Source organism: Crinia signifera, chromosome 7 (genome assembly GCF_055691185.1).
Source record: "Crinia signifera chromosome 7, ASM5569118v1, whole genome shotgun sequence".
In the NCBI taxonomy this organism is placed as follows: Eukaryota; Metazoa; Chordata; class Amphibia; order Anura; family Myobatrachidae; genus Crinia; species Crinia signifera.
Genome location: NC_139223.1, coordinates 28,415,100 through 28,439,344, shown reverse-complemented (window position 1 = coordinate 28,439,344; position 24,245 = coordinate 28,415,100). Strand labels below are relative to the sequence as shown.

Below are 24,245 nucleotides of genomic sequence, written 5' to 3'. Positions count from 1 at the left end.
TATCTCTCAGTGCGGTCACAGCGTTACCTGCCTGTCCCTGTGTGGGAGACATTGCTGTTACTGTACATTGCATTACACACCTTGGCTAATGCCGTATACTATATATACAGAGATAAGACATGACAGGAACAATATTTGCTCAGTAATAAAAGCCTGTAGTATTGATTTCACGTGTCAGGAGCAGCGTTACTGTAGACCTCTTACTGCGCCATTTACATGTTACTGGTGTGTGTCTTATATATGTACCAAGCCTTGCAGGGAGATAAACCAGAGGGAGATGAAGCATTCGGTTTATCATTAATATCAGGCAAAGAATAAGATTAAACGCACAGTGTTCACATTTCAACATTACACCAGTGTTGACATGGAGGCGTTGACATGATTAATGTCAATTTTAGGAACATGGCGACATGGTCTATGCCAACACGCTCATATCAACTTTGTGAACGCGGACGAAATACACCACACCCTGATGACCCAGTGTCCCCCTGCCAAGCTCCTAAATCCAGTCACTGTGACAGCAGCAGTGTTACTACAGATACAGGGCCAGATGCACTAAGCTTCAAAAGTGATAAAATGGAGAGTGATAAACAGCCAGCCAATCAGCTTCTGCCTGACATTTTTCAAACACAGCCTGTGACATGGCAGGTAGCAGCTAATTGGCTGGCTGTTTATCACTCTCCATTTTATCACTTTTGAAGCTTAGTGCATCTGGCCCACTGTGCACAGGCTAAATTATGCCACTGCTCATTCAGGGCTAGATGTATCAAGCATCACAAAGAAATAAAGTGGAGAGTGATAAAGAATAAATAAAACAGCCAATCAGCCCCTAACTGCCAGGGTACCGCCTGGGTTTGAAAAATGACAGTTAAGAGCTGATTGGCTGGTTGTATATCACTCTCCACTTTACCACTTTACCACTTTTTGAAGCGTGATACATCAGGCCCTCAGTGTTTTAGGTATCCCCTAATCATTGGTGCCCTAGGTTTGACTACAAGATGGCAGTACACAGACAAGCATGCCCTATCAGCAACTGATCCTAGATATGTCACATAGATATGTCATACCCAAAGTGGACGTTTATCAGTCAATTTATAAGCAACAGAAACTGCCGGAACCTGCGGCCTATTATACAGTGACGACCAGCTATATCATTTCACATTGGCCACCAGTGATTTCAAGTCTGAAACAGTCAAAATGGCTTCCAGGGTATGATGTCATCACTACATGGACCGGTTATATAAATTCCAAGATGGTGCTCATTTACCTCTGTGTTACGTTACTGACAGGATTTTTCAAGAAAATGCCACACAGGCCCCGGCCCCCTGAAAGTAATGTAGGTCAAGCATTAAATAGCAATACACAAAAATGTGCAGAATCCGCAAAATGCTGCCCCAACCAGGGCTGGCCAAACCGGTCCCTGAGATCCACCAACAGTCCATGTATTACAGACCACCTCTGGAGCTGTAGAATGCGTCAGTTAGGAATGAATGCAGCACATGTTTGAAAATGTGACAGTTAGGAATGACTCCACCTGCGTCCCAGATAGGTGGTCTAGGAAATGTGACAGTTAGTAATGACTGCACCTGTGCACCACCTAGGTGGTCTGGGAATTGCGACAGTTAGTAATGACTGCACCTGTGCACCACCTAGGTGGTCTGGGAATTGCGACAGTTAGTAATGACGGCACCTGTGCACCATCTAGGTGGTCTGGGAAATGTTACAGTTAGTAATGACTGCACTTGTGGTAGATCTTTGCGGACCGGTTTGGCCACCCCTGCCCTACACCCATTGTTATTGACACTGGAAGCCATGCTCCAGGGGACAGAGACATCAGGGTGTTCATGAAATGTCCTGACCATCAGGTTTGGTGAGATGAAAATCATTCACATATTTCTACTTTACCATACCTCCCAACTTTTAGTTTCAAGAAGAGGGACAAAACCATGCACCTGAAATTTACCAGTGCTTCCCACAATGCCACATCCTGTTTTTGTTGCTGAAAATAGGGATGGCCATCGACTATCGATGATTTAAAATCATCAATGGTTTATGGCCAATGTTGAATACTTCTGCTATCGATGTGAGAGATCCAAATGGTTTCCATAAATGGCACAGGAGAACCGATGTTTCATTTTTTTTTTTATTCCAAGGTGCTGGGACACAGAGAATAGCTCCGCCCCCAATGCCCAGAAGCCCCCCCCCCCCTCAATGTTCTGATTGGCCCGCCAGCCATTCAGTCAAAGATAATGGATGACCATTGATGATAGCGAAAACTATTGATGGTTATCCATCACATAGTTTATAACCATCAATGGCTGGTTGCAGTATCACCATGATGATGACTGTAGCGATGTCCATCCCTAGCTGTGGGGGTATGAACAGCGCTCTATGAGTTTCTGGCGTGCCCCCCTGTCCCTCACTCGCAGTGAATAGCAGGTGTGTACATGCACCATACCAAGCAGCAGAATTGAATTGTATTATTCCAGCAAACAAGGCAGCAGGATAAGTTACAATATTTGGGGAATTTCTAGGGCCCTTGTCCCCGATAATAAATTACGGAGGTGACTGGCAGGTCGTCGTCACTTAACCACTCAATAAATTCTCTGACAGCAATTGCAATGAAACTGTTCTGCAGTCACACCCCTTGCCCCTAATTCCTGTCCAACCTGCTCTGCTCCCCTGCTCTGTGCTGTGTGTCTCTCTCACACCCTTCGCATATATATCCGACGATTCCGCTCCTCCCTCCGGACAGCACAAGCGTTCTGGAATCTTCTATCACTCCAGCCTCACACACACACACTGGGCGGGATGTGCAGTCATGTATCTGCTATGGCAGCCTAAATTTAGCTTCATGTACTGGAAGCATCAAATAAGAATCACACCCAAATAGCAACGAGAGAAGACGCATCATCCGTACGAGTGGGTCAGACAGAGGGCACTTGTGGGCACTACAGTACAAATATATAGCTATAAACAGCTGGAGTGTTTATCTGTAACCAAGGGGACTACTTATGATTCTGCGTATTTTGTGGACTAATATTCAGCCATATTAGCCTATATGATATTGTGTATACAATGCATCAGAGAAATAAAAATGTGAATGATCATTATCGATAAACCTATATAATAAAAGGATAATACTACTCCTCACCTCTATGGGGGTATTCAAGTGGTTTGCCAGCCAGCAGCCAGTAGCTGGCACTCAGCGTCCCAATTTACTAAGAACCACTAACCTCACTGGGGCACTGCCTGCCTCACTTTAATGAGGCTTGATTAATATTCATGAGGCACTGGTTCCCAAAGAAATGACACATTCTCATGAATAATTAGAAACAACCCACAAAATGGCTTCCACCATTGTAAGTGACAAGTTTCTCTAACACTAATGTTGCAGCAGACACACTCCATGGACCCTGCGTCATTCTACTTAATGGAATAAGTAATGTTTTGTATGATATAGCATATTAATATTAAACTGAATGATCTGAAACATATTCAGTGGGATGCATCAAAGATGAAAATGCGCCAAACCAGTACATGCTGTCTTCCTGGCTGCTCTGTCCAGGAGAAGAGCACTCATGATGGTTAGACACATCAAACAGGGCAGGACTGGAACCGAGGGGGCGGAAAAGGGGCATGGTGGCAGAGACAAGTCATCGTAGCCATGCCACACTATATAATGCCGTGATGACTGCGTATTAAACTGCCTTGGTTGCAGGGCAATGGGGACTTTGGTATAACTTATAGCAACCGCTGTCTGTCATTTTATAAATTGGACTTGAAAATGGCAGAATCTCACTGGTTGCTGTATTTACAGCACTTATTTCTAGTATAAAAAGCACAATATAATGGATTTCCTGGCTACTGCATTGAGTGACAGAGTCTGATATCATCAAAGCTTTGCGACCTTCCCTCCAGACAAAGACACGGTGACACCAGAGTCCGCCAAACGTTAGATAATCCATCTGCAGTTATGATAACAAAACCAGTGGCTCCCTCCACCACATCGGCCATTGTTTAGAAAACAAAGGAGACCTTTTTTCATTAAAGGGAGCGTGAGACTGGGAAGAAAGCCACTGAGAGACAGACGGCAGACGCTGAGTAAAACATGGATCTCGTGAGAAGTCAGGTAACAGGGCCCAAGCAGGAATGGAGATTGAGAAATATATAATGACTACATGGAGAAGTCAGGTACCAGGGACCCGCTGAGGCTGAGAAATATAAGGAGAACATGGAGAAGTCAGGTACCAGGGAGCCGCTGAGCCTGAGAAATATAAGGCCTACATGGAGAAATCAGTTACCAGGGATGCGCTGAGACTGAGAAATACAAGGCCTACATGGAGAAGTCAGATACCAGAGACCCTCTGAGACTGAGAAATATAAGGCCTCAAGGAGAAGTCAGGAACCAGGGACCCACTGAGACTGAGAAATACAAGGCCTACATGGAGAAGTCAGGAACCAGGGACCCACTGAGACTGAGAAATACAAATCTTACATGGAGAAGTCAGGTACCAGGGACCCACTGAGACTGAGAAATACAAGGCCTACATGGAGAAGTCAGGTACCAGAGACCCGCTGAGACTGAGAAATATAAGGCCTACATGGAGATGTCAGATACCAGAGACCCTCTGAGACTGAGAAATATAAGGCCTCAAGGAGAAGTCAGGAACCAGGGACCCACTGAGACTGAGAAATACAAGGCCTACATGGAGAAGTCAGGAACCAGGGACCCACTGAGACTGAGAAATACAAGTCTTACATGGAGAAGTCAGGTACCAGGGACCCACTGAGACTGAGAAATACAAGGCCTACATGGAGAAGTCAGGTACCAGAGACCCGCTGAGACTGAGAAATATAAGGCCTACATGGAGATGTCAGGAACCAGGGACGCGCTGAGACTGAGAAATATAAGGCCTCATGGAGAAGTCAGGTACTAGGGACCCATTGAGTCTGATAAATATAAGGCCTACATGGAGAAGTCAGGTACCAGGAACCCACTGAGACTGAGAAATACAAGGCCTACATGGAGAAGTCAGGTACCAGGGACCCGCTGAGACTGAGAAATACAAGGCCTACATGGAGAAGTTAGGTACCAGGAATACACTGAGACTGAGAAATACAAGGCCTACATGGAGAAGTCAGGTACCAGGAACCCACTGAGACTGAGAAATACAAGGCCTACATGGAGAAGTCAGATACCAGGGATGCGCTGAGACTGAGAAATACAAGGCCTACATGGAGAAGTCAGGTACCAGGAACCCACTGAGACTGAGAAATACAAGGCCTACATGGAGAAGTTAGGTACCAGGGATGCGCTGAGACTGAGAAATACAAGGCCTACATGGAGACGTCCGGTACCAGGGACCCGCTGAGACTGAGAAATGTAAGGCCTACACGGATAAGTTAGGTACCAGGGATGTGCTGAGACTGAGAAATACAAGGCCTACATGGAGAAGTCAGGTACCAGGGATCCACTGAGACTGAGAAATACAAGGCCTACATGGAAAAGTCAGGTACCAGGGACCCGCTGAGACTGAGAAATATAAGGCCTCAAGGAGAAGTCAGGAACCAGGGACCCACTGAGACTGAGAAATACAAGGCCTACATGGAGAAGTCAGGAACCAGGGACCCACTGAGACTGAGAAATACAAGTCTTACATGGAGAAGTCAGGTACCAGGGACCCACTGAGACTGAGAAATACAAGGCCTACATGGAGAAGTCAGGTACCAGAGACCCGCTGAGACTGAGAAATATAAGGCCTACATGGAGATGTCAGGAACCAGGGACGCGCTGAGACTGAGAAATATAAGGCCTCATGGAGAAGTCAGGTACTAGGGACCCATTGAGTCTGATAAATATAAGGCCTATATGGAGAAGTCAGGTACCAGGGACCCATTGAGTCTGATAAATATAAGGCCTACATGAAGAAGCCAGGTACCAGGGATGCGCTGAGACTGAGAAATATAAGGCCTACACGGATAAGTTAGGTACCAGGGATGCGCTGAGACTGAGAAATACAAGGCCTACATGGAGAAGTCAGGTACCAGGAACCCACTGAGACTGAGAAATACAAGGCCTACATGGAGAAGTCAGGTACCAGGGACCCGCTGAGACTGAGAAATATAAGGCCTACATGGAGAAGTTAGGTACCAGGGATGCGCTGAGACTGAGAAATACAAGGCCTACATGGAGACGTCCGGTACCAGGGACCCGCTGAGACTGAGAAATGTAAGGCCTACACGGATAAGTTAGGTACCAGGGATGTGCTGAGACTGAGAAATACAAGGCCTACATGGAGAAGTCAGGTACCAGGGATCCACTGAGACTGAGAAATACAAGGCCTACATGGAAAAGTCAGGTACCAGGGACCCGCTGAGACTGAGAAATACAAGGCCTATATGGAGAAGTCAGGTAACAGGGACCCACTGAGACTGAGAAATACAAGGCCTACATGGAGAATCAGGTACCAGGGACCCGCTGAGACTGAGAAATATAAGGCCTACATGGAGAAGTCAGGAACCAGGGACGCCATGGGACGGAGAAATATAAGGCCTACATGTAGACGTCAGTTACCAAGGACCTGCTGAGACTGAGAAACATAAGGCTTACAAGGAGAAGTCAGGTACCAGGGACCTGCTGAGACTGAGAAACACAAGGCCTACATGGAGAAGTCAGGTACCAGGGACCTGCTGAGACTGAGAAACACAAGGCCTAAAGGGGAAGCCTGGTACCAGCGACCTGCTGAGACTGAGAAACACAAGGCCTACATGGGGAAATCAGGTACCAGGGACCCACTGAGACTGAGAAATATAAGGCCTACATGCAGAAGTCAGGTACCAGGGACCTGCTGAGACTGAGAAATATAAGACCTACATGGAGACGTCAGGTACCAGGGACCCGCTGAGACTGAGAAATACAAGGCCTACATGGAGAAGTCAGGTACTAGGGACCTGCTGAGACTGAGAAACGTAAGGCCTACATGGAGAAGTCAGGTACCAGGGACCCACTGAGACTGAGAAATACAAGGCCTACATGGAGAAGTCAGGAACCAGGGACCTGCTGAGACTGAGAAATACAAGGCCTACATGGAGAGATCAGGTACCAGGGACCTGCTGGGACTGAGAAACACAAGGCCTACATGGAGAAGTCAGGTACTAGGGACCTGCTGAGACTGAGAAATACAAGGCCTACATGGAGAGATCAGGTACCAGGGACCTGCTGAGACTGAGAAACACAAGGCCTACATGGAAAAATCAGGTACCAGGGACCTGCTGAGACTAAGAAACACAAGGCCTACATGGAGAAGTCAGGTACCAGGGACCCACTGAGACTGAGAAATACAAGGCCTACATGGAGAGATCAGGTACCAGGGATGCGCTGAGACTGAGAAATACAAGGCCTACATGGAGAAGTCAGATACCAGAGACCCTCTGAGACTGAGAAATATAAGGCCTCAAGGAGAAGTCAGGAACCAGGGACCCACTGAGACTGAGAAATACAAGGCCTACATGGAGAGATCAAGTACCAGGGACCTGCTGGGACTGAGAAACACAAGGCCTACATGGAGAAGTCAGGTACTAGGGACCTGCTGAGACTGAGAAATACAAGGCCTACATGGAGAGATCAGGTACCAGGGACCTGCTGAGACTGAGAAACACAAGGCCTACATGGAAAAATCAGGTACCAGGGACCTGCTGAGACTGAGAAACACAAGGCCTACATGGAGAAGTCAGGTACCAGGGACCCACTGAGACTGAGAAATACAAGGCCTACATGGAGAGATCAGGTACCAGGGATGCGCTGAGACTGAGAAATACAAGGCCTACATGGAAAAGTCAGGTACCAGGGACCCGCTGAGACTGAGAAATACAAGGCCTATATGGAGAAGTCAGGTAACAGGGACCCACTGAGACTGAGAAATACAAGGCCTACATGGAGAATCAGGTACCAGGGACCCGCTGAGACTGAGAAATATAAGGCCTACATGGAGAAGTCAGGAACCAGGGACGCCATGGGACGGAGAAATATAAGGCCTACATGTAGACGTCAGGTACCAAGGACCTGCTGAGACTGAGAAACACAAGGCTTACAAGGAGAAGTCAGGTACCAGGGACCTGCTGAGACTGAGAAACACAAGGCCTACATGGAGAAGTCAGGTACCAGGGACCTGCTGAGACTAAGAAACACAAGGCCTACATGGAGAAGTCAGGTACCAGGGACCCACTGAGACTGAGAAATATAAGGCCTACATGGAGAAGTCAGGTACCAGGGACCTGCTGAGACTGAGAAATATAAGACCTACATGGAGACGTCAGGTACCAGGGACCCGCTGAGACTGAGAAATACAAGGCCTACATGGAGAAGTCAGGAACCAGGGACCTGCTGAGACTGAGAAATACAAGGTCTACATGGAGAGATCAGGTACCAGGGACCTGCTGGGACTGAGAAACACAAGGCCTACATGGAGAAGTCAGGTACTAGGGACCTGCTGAGACTGAGAAATACAAGGCCTACATAGAGAGATCAGGTACCAGGGACCTGCTGAGACTGAGAAACACAAGGCCTACATGGAAAAATCAGGTACCAGGGACCTGCTGAGACTGAGAAACACAAGGCCTACATGGAGAAGTCAGGTACCAGGGACCCACTGAGACTGAGAAATACAAGGCCTACATGGAGAGATCAGGTACCAGGGATGCGCTGAGACTGAGAAATACAAGGCCTACATGGAGAAGTCAGATACCAGAGACCCTCTGAGACTGAGAAATATAAGGCCTCAAGGAGAAGTCAGGAACCAGGGACCCACTGAGACTGAGAAATACAAGGCCTACATGGAGAAGTCAGGAACCAGGGACCCACTGAGACTGAGAAATACAAGGCCTACATGGAGAAGTCAGGTACCAGGGACCCGCTGAGACTGAGAAATATAAAGCCTACATGTAGAAGTTAGGTACCAGGGATGAGCTGAGACTGAGAAATACAAGGCCTACATGGAGACGTCCGGTACCAGGGACCCGCTGAGACTGAGAAATGTAAGGCCTACACGGATAAGTTAGGTACCAGGGATGTGCTGAGACTGAGAAATACAAGGCCTAAATGGAGAAGTCAGGTACCAGGGACCCACTGAGACTGAGAAATACAAGGCCTACATGGAGAAGTCAGGTACCAGGGACTCGCTGAGACTGAGAAATACAAGGCCTATATGGAGAAGTCAGGTAACAGGGACCCACTGAGACTGAGAAATACAAGGCCTACATGGAGAAGTCATGTACCAGGGACCAGCTGAGACTGAGAAATATAAGGCCTACATGGAGAAGTCAGGAACCAGGGACGCCATGGGACGGAGAAATATAAGGGCTACATGTAGACGTCAGGTACCAAGGACCTGCTGAGACTGAGAAACACAAGGCTTACAAGGAGAAGTCAGGTACCAGGGACCTGCTGAGACTGAGAAACACAAGGCCTACATGGAGAAGTCAGGTACCAGGGACCTGCTGAGACTGAGAAACACAAGGCCTAAAGGGAAAGCCTGGTACCAGCGACCTGCTGAGACTGAGAAACACAAGGCCTACATGGAGAAGTCAGGTACCAGGGACCCACTGAGACTGAGAAATATAAGGCCTACATGGAGAAGTCAGGTACCAGGGACCTGCTGAGACTGAGAAATACAAGGCCTACATGGAGAAGTCAGGTACCAGGGACCCACTGAGACTGAGAAATACAAGGCCTACATGGAGAAGTCAGGTACCAGGGACCAGTGTTCCCTCTAAGCTGTGCGCGCGTGCGCGCGCACACAACTCGACAAGTGTGCGCACAGGAATTACAACAGAGCGCACAAAGCAGCAGTGGTCCCTTTTTGCAGTTGTGGACTGAATTAATTTGTGTTTCACCCATTAACTACATTGTGTGCTGTGTTTTGAATGATTAAATGTTTAATATCATTTTGAAGTAAAGTTAACACAAATGCTGAATGTCATTTTCCAGTTATATATAAGTGACGCACAAATATTTAAATTTCCTTCCAAAGTTGCACAGCCAAAATCTTTTGCCGCACACAGACTTCGTAAAATTAGAGGGAACATTGCCAGGGACCCACTGAGACTGAGAAATACAAGGCCTACACGGAGAAGTCAGGAACCAGGGACCTGCTGAGACTGAGAAATACAAGGCCTACACGGAGAAGTCAGGAACCAGGGACCTGCTGAGACTGAGAAATACAAGGCCTACATGGAGAAGTCAGGTACTAGGGACCTGCTGGGACTGAGAAACACAAGGCCTACATGGAGAAGTCAGGTACTAGGGACCTGTTGAGACTGAGAAATACAAGGCCTACATGGAGAGATCAGGAACCAGGGACCTGCTGAGACTGAGAAACACAAGGCCTACATGGAGACGTCAGGTACCAGGGACCCGCTGATACTGAGAAATACAAGGCCTACATGGAGACATCAGGTACCAGGGACTTGCACAATGTTAAGCCGTGCTGAGCCACTTACGCTGCCATCCAGATGTCTGTGGAAACCACCCGGCAACTGGCGCTGCAAGCGTTAGGCCCGTGGAAGCCACTGCTGAGCTTGTATTGCTGTGTGAAGGTGAGAGATGATCAGTTACCTCACACGCGCTCTGGCCATATGACTGACGACTTTGTCTACCACTGTGTGCATCCGGTTAGGCAGGATTATTATGAGGTCTGCACATGGTTGCGGCACATTGGTCTATTTCAAAACCGACTGATAAAGTCCGTGGGTGGGCAGGGATCGTGTGACAAGAGCAGCAGGAGAAGCCCCCGGGTATCCAGCATATGAGTAACTGGGATACGTAACCATTATCCTCCAATGCATGCAGACAGTATAATAATCTCTTATTACCGTACATACAAAGAAGCTCTCAGCTTCATAACAAATAACTAACACGTCTTGGTTTCATCTTTCTAGACTCCCTGCTTGTTAATCCCCGCACACAGCAAGGGAGGTGTCCCCACAATACTATTATTCATTCACACATTTCCTATGTACCATCCTCTCTCCACTATCACACCCAGAGATCAGCCACCGTCACACACCCAAGTGTGACTCCAATCATAGACAGCAGCTGGGATCTCTCTCAGTACAATAGGTGTGATTGATACCCTAATACACTGACGGTGAGGGGGCATACCATGGGTTACAGGTATGCCCCCTTTGTATATTAGTATTTTGGGCCTGGAACTTCTGGCTGCTGCTCGCCGCTATTATTTACTGTTTCTTATATAGCGCAGCATATTCCGTTGCGCTTTACAATTGGAAAGTGATTAAACAAACTGACAAAGAGGTAGGAAGGCCCTGCTCGCAAGCTTACAATCTATCACTTCTCAGTGATAGTAGACTGTAAGCTCCTTGGAGCAGGGCCCTCTTTCCTTATGTTCTGACAGCCTTCTTCTCTCACACTTCAATTACAGCTCTCTTACTAGCGATCCTCTTTACCCACATCTTATTTATTCATTTATTTATTATTAATATTATTAATTTATTTAACAGTTTCTTATTGAGCACAACATATACCATTGCGTTTTACAATTGGAAACAGTGATACATAAACTGGGTAGTTACAAACAGTAACAAAGGTAGGAGGGCCCTGCTCTCAAGCTCACAATCTATAAGGAAATAGGCATTGTGTTACTTGCAGGTTGTCACCCCAGAGGACGGGTTGTTGTTACTGATCTCTACACGTATTATCTAAGCACTAATAGAACACCAATTGGATGTGCTGAAGTTTCTTTTATATCATTGTTTTATATCATCGCTCAACAATTTTGGAGATGCCCTATATAGGGGTCCTTCTTATTATTGTTTTAAACTACCTAAAGGTCCATACACACTGGGCGACTATGCCTAGCGTGTATAGACAGCGATAGTTGCATACACCCTGAGCGGCTTTCCCCCTGCCCGGCGCCGGCGGAGGGGGGCAGGACGGCGTTGCATAGCAGAGCTCTATGGAAAGCCATCCTGAAAGCCGCTCATGTGCTGGTATAACCAGCAGATGAACGGCTTTCCCGGCGATGTTGAGGGAGCGCGCAGCAGCGCTCACCGCTCATTGCCGGGCCATACACACTGGGCGGCTTTGAGCTGAAAGCCGCTCAACTGGGTGTTTTGAGCGACTTTCAGCTCAAAGTCTCCCAGTGTGTATGGGCCTTTAGAGTCAAGGTATTATAGATAACCCAACTTGAAGGTTTAACCCCTGATGAAGTCAGGTACGAGACGAAACGCATTGGTTATTGTTACTTACATGGTCATCTCCTATTACGACTACTGTTAAAGATCAAGAAGAGACTGTTTAGATTGTAGGGTTATCTACAGAAATAAATCCCTCTGGATAATTACTACATTGATTTTAATTATATCTGTAGCGATATAAATAAAAGCTGAGGATTTATATAAATGATGTCATCATGTTGTAATGTAATAATAGTATGAACTTTGACCTCTCCCAACTGTGTCAGTAATGAATCCCGGCAGAGCACACATCTACAGTCTCCGAACACTTGTTCCCATATTTACCACATTATGATGAAAACACAGAAACTGCTTAAAATCAACCAATAACAACATCAGCATTATCCACAGTCAAACATATATAACAGTATAGAATAAAGGAAAACAGACACGCACAGGCAACATATAAAAAGGGGAAACGGAGGGGATGTCCCAAGATATACAATAGATAGGATGAAAAGAATACAGTTATTGGTAACATAGGCACCGATTCTGTGGGTGCTCAAGGGCCAGAGCACCCACAGATAACTATGAGCACCCACTGGCCTGCAACCTCCTAAGTGCCACTGCCAGGCCACATCCACCTGCTGATTCGTGTCCGCTGCACCCACACCACCGAACCTGCCGCCTGGCGAGCAACAACCAACAGGCAGGGTGCAGCAAGCGTGCTGCCCAGTGTGTGCTCTCCCCGTACACACACCGCCCTCTCCGTGCAGCATGTGTGCCCACAGTGGGAGGCAAGCACACACCATGTGCCGTGTATACAGTGTGCAGCACTAGCCACTGCACACCATGACACAGGACCGCCCAGGCCAGCACACTGCAGGGCCACACCCCCTCCCCAAATGACATGCCCCCCTCAGGAGGCCACACCTCCCTGAGCACCCTCCAGCAAAAACACAAATCGGCACCCCTGATTGGTAATAGTACTCTGCATAATAAATGTGAGTTCTCATGACAGCGAACAGGTGAGGTGGAATAGATGGATAAAGAGTAAGAGGGGAAAAAGAGATGGAGTAAGAGGGGGAAGAGAACTAGAATAAAGGTTCATACACACTGGGCCTGAGCAGCTCCAGCATCATCACCGGGAAAGCCAATCATCTGCTGGTATCACCCCCCAGCGATGATATCGGTCATAATCGCCCAGTGTGCATGGACCTTAAGAGGGAGGAGGGAGAGATGGAATAAGACAGAGAAGAGGGAGCTGGAGAAAGAGGGGGAAGAGAGAGATCGGGTAAGAGGATGGAGAGAAATAGAGGGGAACATTGAATAAAAGAAAAGCCTATTGTAGAGAAGGAGACACTAGGAAACAGCACTGGGGACACACTGAACATATCGCTGGATAGTTTCGCAGGATTAACATGTGATACTGAGATTTCATTCAACCGAACATTATGAACTGCCAGCATGCATGAGTCTCTCTATACACAGTGGTTATAGATAGCACTGACATTCCCAAGTCGCACATCATCACACACTACACTCGGGTCCACACCTCAGTTACACAACATGCCTCACTGTGATGAATGAAGGATACAGTCTCATCCACACCCACTTACCATTCTTCCTTCTCTCAGAACACTGGGCCGGGAGCACCATGAGGAACAATGGGCAGCAGAGACAGCACATAGGGCAAGTGTAGTTCTGTACAAGAGTCTACACTGTCCAGAGGGCCTATACTGACCCATGGGATGCAAGCGTTATTGGTGTGACGCTGAAAGCAACTGCATACAAAGACGTAGAGCCTCTCACCCAGAAGGCCATACTCAGACAGGGAAATTGCTCCTGCCATAGGTGCGGTGGAGGTGTCGCCGGATTTTACCCGATTCCGGCGGATCTGACTGAAAAATTGGTTGACATTTGCCCAAATTGCATATATATATGACATCTGATCCGATGCGTGTTCTGTGGGCATCAGGTCGGAGTTGGAGGTCGGACCTGCAGAACATAAGATAAATCGGGCCCATCAGCGGCATATTGCAGGGGTTTTTAGCACCTGAGATATATCAAGTCCGATTCCATCCGTAGGTGTGTGCCAGCGGTGCCGAACTGGTGGCACACACCTATCTGCAGGTACGGTGAGCGGTGGCAGGCGGGCAGGGGATTTGAAAAAAAAAAAAAAAAAAAAAAAAAAAAAAAACATTCAAATTAATAGGTTAGCCAATGATTGACCAGTCAGCAACTGCCCATTATGTAATTTTTTATTTTTTTTTCAATTCTCCTGCCCCTGCTGCTGCTCCCCGGGAGTCTTTAGATACATGTAAAAATGGCACATCAAGTGCCAAATCGCATGTGAGCCTCCCGGGTGGCACATGGGGGGGGGGGGGTAGAATTAGATGCCCTCGGAGAAGTCGCATGGTGTATGGGGGCCTTAAGTGGAAATGGAAATTCACTCTTCTAGGATGCTGCAGGTGGATGTCTCAGTTGAGTGAAAATCTCACTGGCATTAGCAAAAAGACGCAAACGAGACTGCAGCAAAAGACGCGGCTGCCTCAGAATCAGGCCCAAACTGTTTCTGGGTGGAAATGAGAGGAAGCCGACATTCCAGGTCACTGTATATGTCAGCAGTATAACATACTGAAGAAACCATCGTTATGTCTATAGTAGCCATCATTATCCTGACAGTTTTGGGGTAAATATTCGGTACTCTTTACCTAGAAGGGCGCCCGTCGCGGGCATCGCGGGTACATTTATGTGTGCCCGCGACGCGACCGACGCGATGACCGCGATTTCCCATTGAAACCCATGTTAAACATGGAAATCTGGTCGGTCGCGTCGCGGCCGGCCATAAATGTACCCGCGATGCCCACGACGCGATGCTCCCGATTTCCCATAGGAATCAATGTTAAAAGGCGCGATGGACCCGATTTTACTGTTAAATGGCTCAATGGACCCGATTTGGCCATAGGAATCAATGTTAAATGGGCCACAGAGCCCATTAACCCTTAAATGTCCCCCCCAATTTTTAACGCCACCCCACGATCCACGTGAACCCGAAGCGTGACGAGCGCAGCGAGCCCGCGAGGGGCGGCGGTACGCGTCCTCCGACCTTTTCATGCCCTACTATCCACTAGGGCGTGGAGTGAGAATATAATAGTGTGGCGAGCGCAGCGAGCCACCGAGCCCGAAGCGTGGCGAGCGCAGCGCGCCCCGCGAGGGGACGCCGATACCTTCACAGTTATACGCGTCCCCTCGCGGGCTTCACAGGTGTCCGTGGCGACGCCGACACCTGTGAAGCCCGCGAGGGGACGCGTCTACCTGTGAAGGTATCCGCGTCCCCTCGCGGGGCTCGCTGCGCTCGCCACGCTTCGGGCTCGGTGGCTCGCTGCGCTCACCACACTATTATATTCTCACTCCACGCCCTAGTGGATAGTAGGGCATGAAAAGGTCGGAGGACGCGTACCGCCGCCCCTCGCGGGCTCGCTGCGCTCGCCACGCTTCGGGTTCACGTGGATCGTGGGGTGGCGTTAAAAATTGGGGGGGACATTTAAGGGTTAATGGGCTCTGTGGCCCATTTAACATTGATTCCTATGGCCAAATCGGGTCCATTGAGCCATTTAACAGTAAAATCGCGGTCAATCAGCCTTTTTAACATTGTTCCCTATGGAAAAATCGCGGTCATCGCGGGCATCGCGGCCATCCCGATTTACCCGCGATTTTTACCCCCGACGACCGCGATTTCAATCGCTGGCGCCCTTCTAGGTAAAGAGTACCAAATATTCTAACCCCATCCCTTCCCTCCCCTAACCCTTCCTGGCAGCCTAACCCTAACCCCCCCCCCCCTCTCCAGAAATCTAACCCTTCCTTTCTGCAGCCTAAACCTAGCCCCCTGGGTTACGGGCAGTGTGAACAGATAACCACTTCCCTTTCCCGGGTGTGGTATAGGGTACCGACAGTTGGGATCGCGACAGTCATTAGCCCGACGTTGGGATCCCGACTGCCCGGACTCAGACAGCATGGTGAGTGCAACAAAGCCCCTTGCAGGCTCACTATGCTCGCCGCCTATTCCATTCTCCCTCTATGGGGGTCGTGGACCCCCACGAGGGTGAATAGCGGGTGGCCGTCGGCCACCTGTCTGTCTGCGTTTTAACAGTAGGGATCCCGAAGTCGGGTACATGACTGTCGGGATCCCGACTGTTGGGACCGCGTCCGGCACCCCCTTTCCCTGCATAGGGAAAACAGCATTCCAGGCACTCAGAGATGATGTCATCACCAGCTGCTGCCAGATGTAATAATATTCTATTTATTACTCCTACTTCATTACTGCAAAACAAATAATAACAATTAGATCATATTAGGATGGGATCGGGAATGCTGAGCATATTAGTATGGGATCGGGAATGCTGAGCATATTTGGATGGGATTGGGAATGCTGAGTATATTAGGATGGGATCGGGAATGCTGAGCATATTAGGATGGGATCGGGAATACTGAGCATAGTAGGATGGGACCAAGGAATGCTGAGCATAGTAGGATGGGACCGGGAATGCTGAGCATAGTAGGATGGGACCAGGAATGCTGAGCATATTAGGATGGGATCGGGAATGCTGAGCATAGTAGGATGGGACCGGGAATGCTGAGCATATTAGGATGGAAACGGGAATGCTGAGCATAGTAGGATGGGACCGGGAATGCTGAGCATAGTAGGATGGGACCGGGAATGCTGAGCATAGTAGGATGGGACCGGGAATGCTGAGCATATTAGGATGGGATCGGGAATGCTGAGCATAGTAGGATGGGACCGGGAATGCTGAGCATAGTAGGATGGGACCGGGAATGCTGAGCATATTAGGATGGGATCGGGAATGCTGAGCATATCAGTGGCATAAGTAGCTATTCATAGGCCCAAAAGCAAAAGTTTGTAAGGGCCATTATTTAGCGACTGATGGTAATAAATATATGTAAAACATATTACTTAGACAGTAAATATGGGCCCCTTCAGCTCTGGGCCCCATAGCAGCTGCACCTCTTGCACCTATGGTAGTTACGCCCTTGGATGGGATCATGAATACTGAGCATATAAGGATGGGATCCTCTGCCGCTGGTACTGCAAGGTGCAGCCCATAGACTACAGTAGCACAACGTCATCTTCAGATGGCACTGCGGGGCCAAACTCTGGAATATTTGGCATTCCAGAGCTTGATAAATATGACTGCCTAGGTTTCTGTGAAGGCTGTGACTGCCCAGATATCTGCTGTTGTCCCTATTTCATACATACAGGTGATACTCAGAGATGTGACACTGCCCATAGCAACCAGATGCTGTCCATATTTCTCTACTGCATCCTAGAAACATAAGTATATTTACCCCAAAGAACGTATCTGGGTGGGGGAAACAGAACAGATGGTGCCCACGTCGCTTGCAGCTCCGATTATCTGTACAACAGAGCTTGCACTCATTAGGAATAATTATATTGTATCACAAAGGAAGGACAATGAAGAGTCTGTTTCCAAGCTTCAACAAAGATTAGTCAGATATACTCTCATTACAGATAATAATATAAACCCTACATGTTACTAATCCAACCAGGTCTGGTGCACTACGGGATGCAGTCAAAATCCCGACGGTCAAGATCCCGACAAGGTCAAAATACCGACATTTATATCCCGACATGGTCAAAATCCCAACAAGGTCAAAATACCGACAGATAGAATGTAGATAGGTGAAACAGTCAACATGACTTTCGGTCAACACGTCGCGAGGTCGACATGGGTTTTTTCACTGTTTTTTGACCCGACATGTGCCGACAGGCGATATTTCATGCCCTACCATCCACTAGGGCTTGGTGGGAGAATAAAATAGTGTGCCGAGTGCAGCAAAGCACCTTGCCTGAAGCATCGCGAGCGATGCGAGGGGCTGCAGCTGACTTCCCACTGTGTCCATGTCGTCTGTGTCGACATTCGGGTAAAAATAAAACAGTGAAAAAACCCATGTCGACCTCGCGACCTGTCGACTGAAAGTCATGTTGACTTTTTCACCTGTCTACATTCTATATGTCAGTATTTTGACCTTGTCGGGATTTTAAATGTCGGGATTTTGACCATGACGGAATTTTAAATGTCGGTATTTTGACCGTCGGTCAATAGCTGTCTGTATTTTCACCGCCGGGATTTCATACCGAATCCGTGCACTACAACCCAGCAGCATCAGTACAAGAGAACCAGTACAACCAGCAGCATCAGTACAAGAGAACCAGTAAAACCAGCAGCGGACAACAGAACCCAGTACAACCAGCAACGGACAACAGAACCCAGTATAACCAGCACCGGACACAAGATCCCAGTATTTTCAGCACTGGACACCACAAATTTCAGTCGCTCAATGTTGTGTCAGTAAGACTGACATATGACAATACATCGCTATAAAACAGTCAGTAAAAGTGTTATTAAGGGTTGGCAACTCCGTAGACAGTACCAATGTAATGGATCAGGCGTGGGGAACCTGTGGCTCTCTAGCTGCTGTGAAACTACATGTCCCAGCATCATCATGCCTGCCACAGTTTTAGTATTCCCTAATGGCAAAACTGTGGCAGGGTATGCTGGGACTTATAGTTTCAGAACAGCTGGAGATCCACAGATTGGCCAGGCCTGTACCAGACATGGGGTGGGATGTACGAGAAAAGTGATAAAATGGAGAGTGATAAACCACCAACCACTCAGCTTATAACCTTCATATTTTTAAACCCAGCCCATAGAATGGCAGTTAGGAGCCTATTGGGTGGTGGTTTATTACTCTCCATTTTATCCCTTTTAAGCCGCAGTGTGAATCCACTAGATCTCAGAATATTGTATTAGATAGAGATTAAGACCACTAGGTCTCAGTAGAGTGTATTTTGTATATAACGACTGAGCCCACTAGATCTCATCATAGTGTATTGGGTAAGGGCCGAGCCCACTAGAACTCAGCATAGTGTATTGGGTAACGGCTGAGCCCACTAGATCTCAGCATAGTGTATTGGGTAATGGCTGAGCCTACTAGATCTCAGCATAGTGTATTGGGTAACGGCTGAGCCTACTAGATCTCAGTATAGTGTATTGGGTAATGGCTGAGCCTACTAGATCTCAGTATAGTGTATTGGGTAACGGCTGAGCCTACTAGATCTCAGTATAGTGTATTGGGTAACGGCTGAGCCCACTAGATTTCATCATAGTGTATTGGGTAAGGGCCGAGCCCATTAGATCTCAGCATAGTGTATTGGGTAACGGCAGAGCCCACTAGATCTCAGCATAGTGTATTGGGTAAGGGCCGAGCCCATTAGATCTCAGCTTAATGTGTTGGGTAATGGCAGTGCCCACTAGATCTCAGCATAGTGTATTGGGTAAGGGCCGAGCCCACTAGATCTCAGCATAGTGTATTGGGTAAGGACTGACCCAACTAGATCTCAGTATAGTGTATTGGGTAAGGACTGACCCCACTAGATGTCAGCATAGTGCTTTGGGTAACGGCTGAGCCCACTAGATGTCAGCACAGTGTATTGGGTAAGGACTGGGCCCATTAGATCTCAGTATAGTGTATTGGGTAATGGCTGAGCCCACTAGATGTCAGAACAGTGTATTGGGTAAGGACTGGGTAAATTAGATCTCAGCATAGTGTATTGGGTAACGGCTGAGCCTACTAGATCTCAGTATAGTATATTGGGTAAGGGCTGAGCCTACTAGATCTTAGTATAGTATATTGGGTAATGGCTGAGCCTACTAGATCTCAGTATAGTATATTGGGTAAGGGCTGAGCCTACTAGATCTCAGCCTAGTGCATTGGGTAACGGCTGAGCCTACTAGATCTTAGTATAGTGTATTGGGTAACGGCTGAGCCCAGTATATTTCAGCATAGTGTATTGGGTAAGGACCGAGCCCACTAGATCTTAGCATAGTGTATTGGGTAACGGCTGAGCCCACTAGATCTCAGCACAGTGTATTGGGTAACGGCTGAGCCTACTAGATCTCAGCATAGTGTATTGGGTAACAACTGAGCCTACTAGATCTCAGCATAGTGCATTGGGTAACGGCTGAGCCTACTAGATCTCAGCATAGTGTATTGGGTAACGGCTGAGCCCACTAGATCTCAGCACAGTGTATTGGGTAACGGCTGAGCCTACTAGATCTCAGCATAGTGTATTGGGTAATGGCTGAGCCTACTAGATCTCAGCATAGTGTATTGGGTAACGGCTGAGCCTACTAGATCTCAGCATAGTGTATTGGGTAACAGCTGAGTCTACTAGATCTCAGCATAGTGCATTGGGTAACGGCTGAGCCTACTAGATCTCAGTATAGTGTATTGGGTAACGGCTGAGCCCACTAGATCTCAGCACAGTGTATTGGGTAACGGCTGAGCCTACTAGATCTCAGCATAGTGTATTGGGTAACGGCTGAGCCTACTAGATCTCAGCATAGTGTATTGGGTAACGGCTGAGCCTACTAGATCTCAGCATAGTGTATTGGGTAATGGCTGAGCCTACTAGATGTTAGCATAGTGTATTGGGTAACGGCTGAGTCTACTAGATCTCAGTATAGTGTATTGGGTAAGGGCTGAGCCCACTAGATCTCAGCACAGTGTATTGGGTAACGACTGATCCTACTAGATCTCAGCATAGTGTATTGGGTAACGGCTGAGCCTACTAGATCTCAGCATAGTGTATTGGGTAATGGCTGAGCCTACTAGATCTCTTATTACCAGAATAGTACATACAATAGAATCAATTTGACCCCAGTAGATCTCGGAGAATTGCATTAGATGCAAATGGAAGACACACGAGCCCACTAGTATATCATTCTGTTAGGGGATCATGTTACAGTGCAGGGGCTGAGAGTGGGACAGTATAATAACTGTACTATGGGAAAGTTACTCTGTGACACTGTACATGCATGATCCCACCAGCTGCAGGGTAGCACTGTACAGCAGGGGAGTGTACACTGCGTATATAGATCAGAGGAGTTGGTTTGATGCCATTGCACTGTATACGGGTAAGGGGGCACTTTGGGAGAGTTACTATGTGTCACTGTACATGCATGATCCCACCAGCTGCAGGGTAGCACTGTACAGCAGGGGAGTTAGTGAGTGTACACCGATTATATAGAGCAGATGAGATGGTGTGATGTCATGGCACTGTATACGGGTAAGGGGGCAATTTGGGAGAGTTACTATGTGTCACTGTACATGCATTATCCCACCAGCTGCAGGGTAGCACTGTACAGCAGGGGAGTATACACTGATTATATAGAGCAGATGAGATGGTGTGATGCCATGGTACTGTGTACGGGTAAGGGGGCACTTTGGGAGAGTTACTATGTGTCACTGTACATGCATGATCCCACCAGCTGCAGGGTAGCACTGTACAGCAGGGGAGTATACACTGATTATATAGAGCAGATGAGATGGTGTGATGCCATGGCACTGTATAGGGGTAAGGGGGCAATTTGGGAGAGTTACTCTGTGACACTGTACATGCATGATCCCACCAGCTGCAGGGTAGCACTGTACAGCAGGGGAGTATACACTGATTATATAGAGCAGAGGAGTTGGTGTGATGCCATGTATACGGGTAAGGGGGCAATTTGGGAGAGTTACTATGTGTCACTGTACATACATGATCCCACCAGCTGCAGGGTAGCACTGTACAGCAGCGAGGCTAATGTGGGTGGGTCGGGGGAATAGTACATAGAGATACTGTAACTGGCTACTCACGATTTGGGCTGTATGGCACTTGGGCTGAACTTGGCAACGGTCCGTTTCTTAAACAGGGAGCTCATGTTTCTGGGTCACACAGGATTGCAGGCTGCTGAGACTGGGGTGCTGCTGCAGGCTGTGGACCCCTGGGCTGAGGTCCTGAGTATCTCCTAGGTGGTGGTGCTGCTGCTGGCTGCAAGTGTGGGAGCTGCAGGTAGTCAGTGAGGCTGGCCTGGGGATCCTGCTCTGCAGGTAGCAGGGGGTGTGATCTGGATGGGCTGGGAATACCTGGGACTGGGAGGAGGAGGAATCACACAAGGCTACACCCCTCATACAGTGACAGTGACCCACAGCCACCTAATGCAGCTCTGACTGTAACCCTTACACTCCTGCTACCCTGCTCGTCATCATAATAGCTCCTGCTTCTGCAGTGGTGTAGTGTGTATTCGGCAGGAGAAGGGTTAATCCTGTGTGTGCTGTGTCTGGCGTATGTGCAGGGACAGGCGTGGTTTCCAATGACAGCTCCAGGCTGGGTGAGGGAGGGGTACATACCAGAGAGACAGGAGGGGTCACTTCTGACAGCCTAAAATGCACCAGTAACATCAGAAGGATTTACTGTGTGACTCATCCCCAGGACAGTGGCCAGGTGAGCGCCACAACTTGCAGAACCTGATGGGTCTCTAGAGTGGGCCCCGGCATAAGGGCCCCTACAGCAAAGGGGCAACGGACAGAGAGGTGCGTTGCTGGGGGATCCCATCCCAAATACATCACTATGCAAATGATAGATGGAAACACCCTTTATTTATTTATTACACAAGCACATTAATATACAGTACACTGCGCTGAGACAGGCCCGGTGTGCAATCATTTATTCATCTGCTGGTCAACATTTATGTATTCATGGTTCTATCCTGGCGTGACAGATGCATAAATAGACATTGCTGAACAATAGGATGTTAAAAAACCCTCGCTGAGCGATCGCACAGGTATTCCAAGCCCCAGTATGCACTGGAATTGTGGGAAATGGTCTCTCCCAGGGCCTGATTCATACCTGCTGATAGAATTTCGCTGCCCAGCGAGCAGGTATGCCCTGTGTGCTGTCACCTGGCACTCGCCCACATTGGTACTGGATCCTATAGACACAGGCCCGCTTCATACGGGAAGTGTATTTATGGCTGCCATCCGCAAATGTAGATCAGTGACAAATTAATGTTGTTCCTTTGTCCTCGGGACAAACCTGTCATCTCTCCCAAGTTCAGCAGAACTGTCCCAGGTAGAAGTTACTACAGGGTTACCTACCTCCCAGATCCTGCGGGAAAGTCCAGTTTGAAGTTCTTATCTCCTACTGCCCTGTATCATAAATCAAAACTCCCAATTATTGATTGCAGGCAGGAGACCACCTGGTAATTTGCAGGGGCAGTGATTTGCGCACGCGCCGGACCCTTCCATACGTGCAGAATGAGTGCTGCGATTGGAACTCAGAAATGCCAAAGCCTGATTGACAGGCAGAGGCATTTGCTGGAAAGGACAGGGGTGGAGGTGGAAGTATATGCAGTTTCCTAAGCCTCGCGATAGATGGTCACAGAACTGCGATAGCATGGCAGTATTACCAATCGCAACTGCAGGAAGGAGGTGGTGTGCAGGCAGAGGGTGGGATGCAGACAGAGGGTGGGATGCAGGCAGAGGGTGGTATGCAGGCAGGGGGTGGGATGCAAGCAGGGGGTGGTGTGCAGGCAGGAGGTGATATGCAGGCAGGAGATGCTGTGCAGGCAGGAGATGCTGTGCAGGCAGGAGGTGGTATGCAGGCAGGGGGTAGTGTACAAGGAGGTGGTGGTATGCAGGCAGGAGGTGGTGTGCAGACGGGAGGTGGTATGCAGGCAGGAGGTGGTATGCAGGCAGGGGGTAGTGTGCAGGCAGGGAGTAGTGTGCAGGCAGGAGGTGGTATGCAGGCAGTAGGTGGTGTGCAGGCAGGGGGTAGTGTGCATGGAGGAGGTGGTGTGCAGGCAAGAGGTGCTGTGCAGGCAGGGGGTGGTATGCAGGCAGGGGCTGGTATGCAGGCAGGAGGTGGTATGCAGGCAGGGGGCATGCAGGCAGGGGGTGGTATGCAGGCAGAGGGTGGTATGCAGGCTGGGGGTGGAATGCAGGCAGGGGCTGGTATGCAGGCAGGAGGTGGTATGCAGGCAGGGGGTGGTATGCAGGCAGGAGGTGGTATGCAGGCAGGGGGTGGTATGCAGGCAGGAGGTGGTATGCAGGCAGGAGGTGGTATGCAGGCAGGGGGTATTGTGCAGGCAGGGGGTATTGTGCAGGCAGAGGGTGGTATTCAGGCA

At 48.5% G+C, this 24,245-nt stretch overlaps 1 protein-coding gene across 1 annotated transcript in view; it reads right to left on the bottom strand.

Moving 5' to 3' along the window:
• Positions 1-22,042, bottom strand: part of PPL (periplakin) — an 82,862-nt gene extending 60,820 nt beyond the window's left edge. The window contains exon 1 of the mRNA XM_083152704.1: positions 21,937-22,042. Coding sequence (XP_083008830.1) covers positions 21,937-22,001 — 65 coding nt within the window. The 5' untranslated portion in view covers positions 22,002-22,042. The remainder of the gene's footprint in view (positions 1-21,936) is intronic.
• Positions 22,043-24,245: the final 2,203 nt, after the last annotated feature.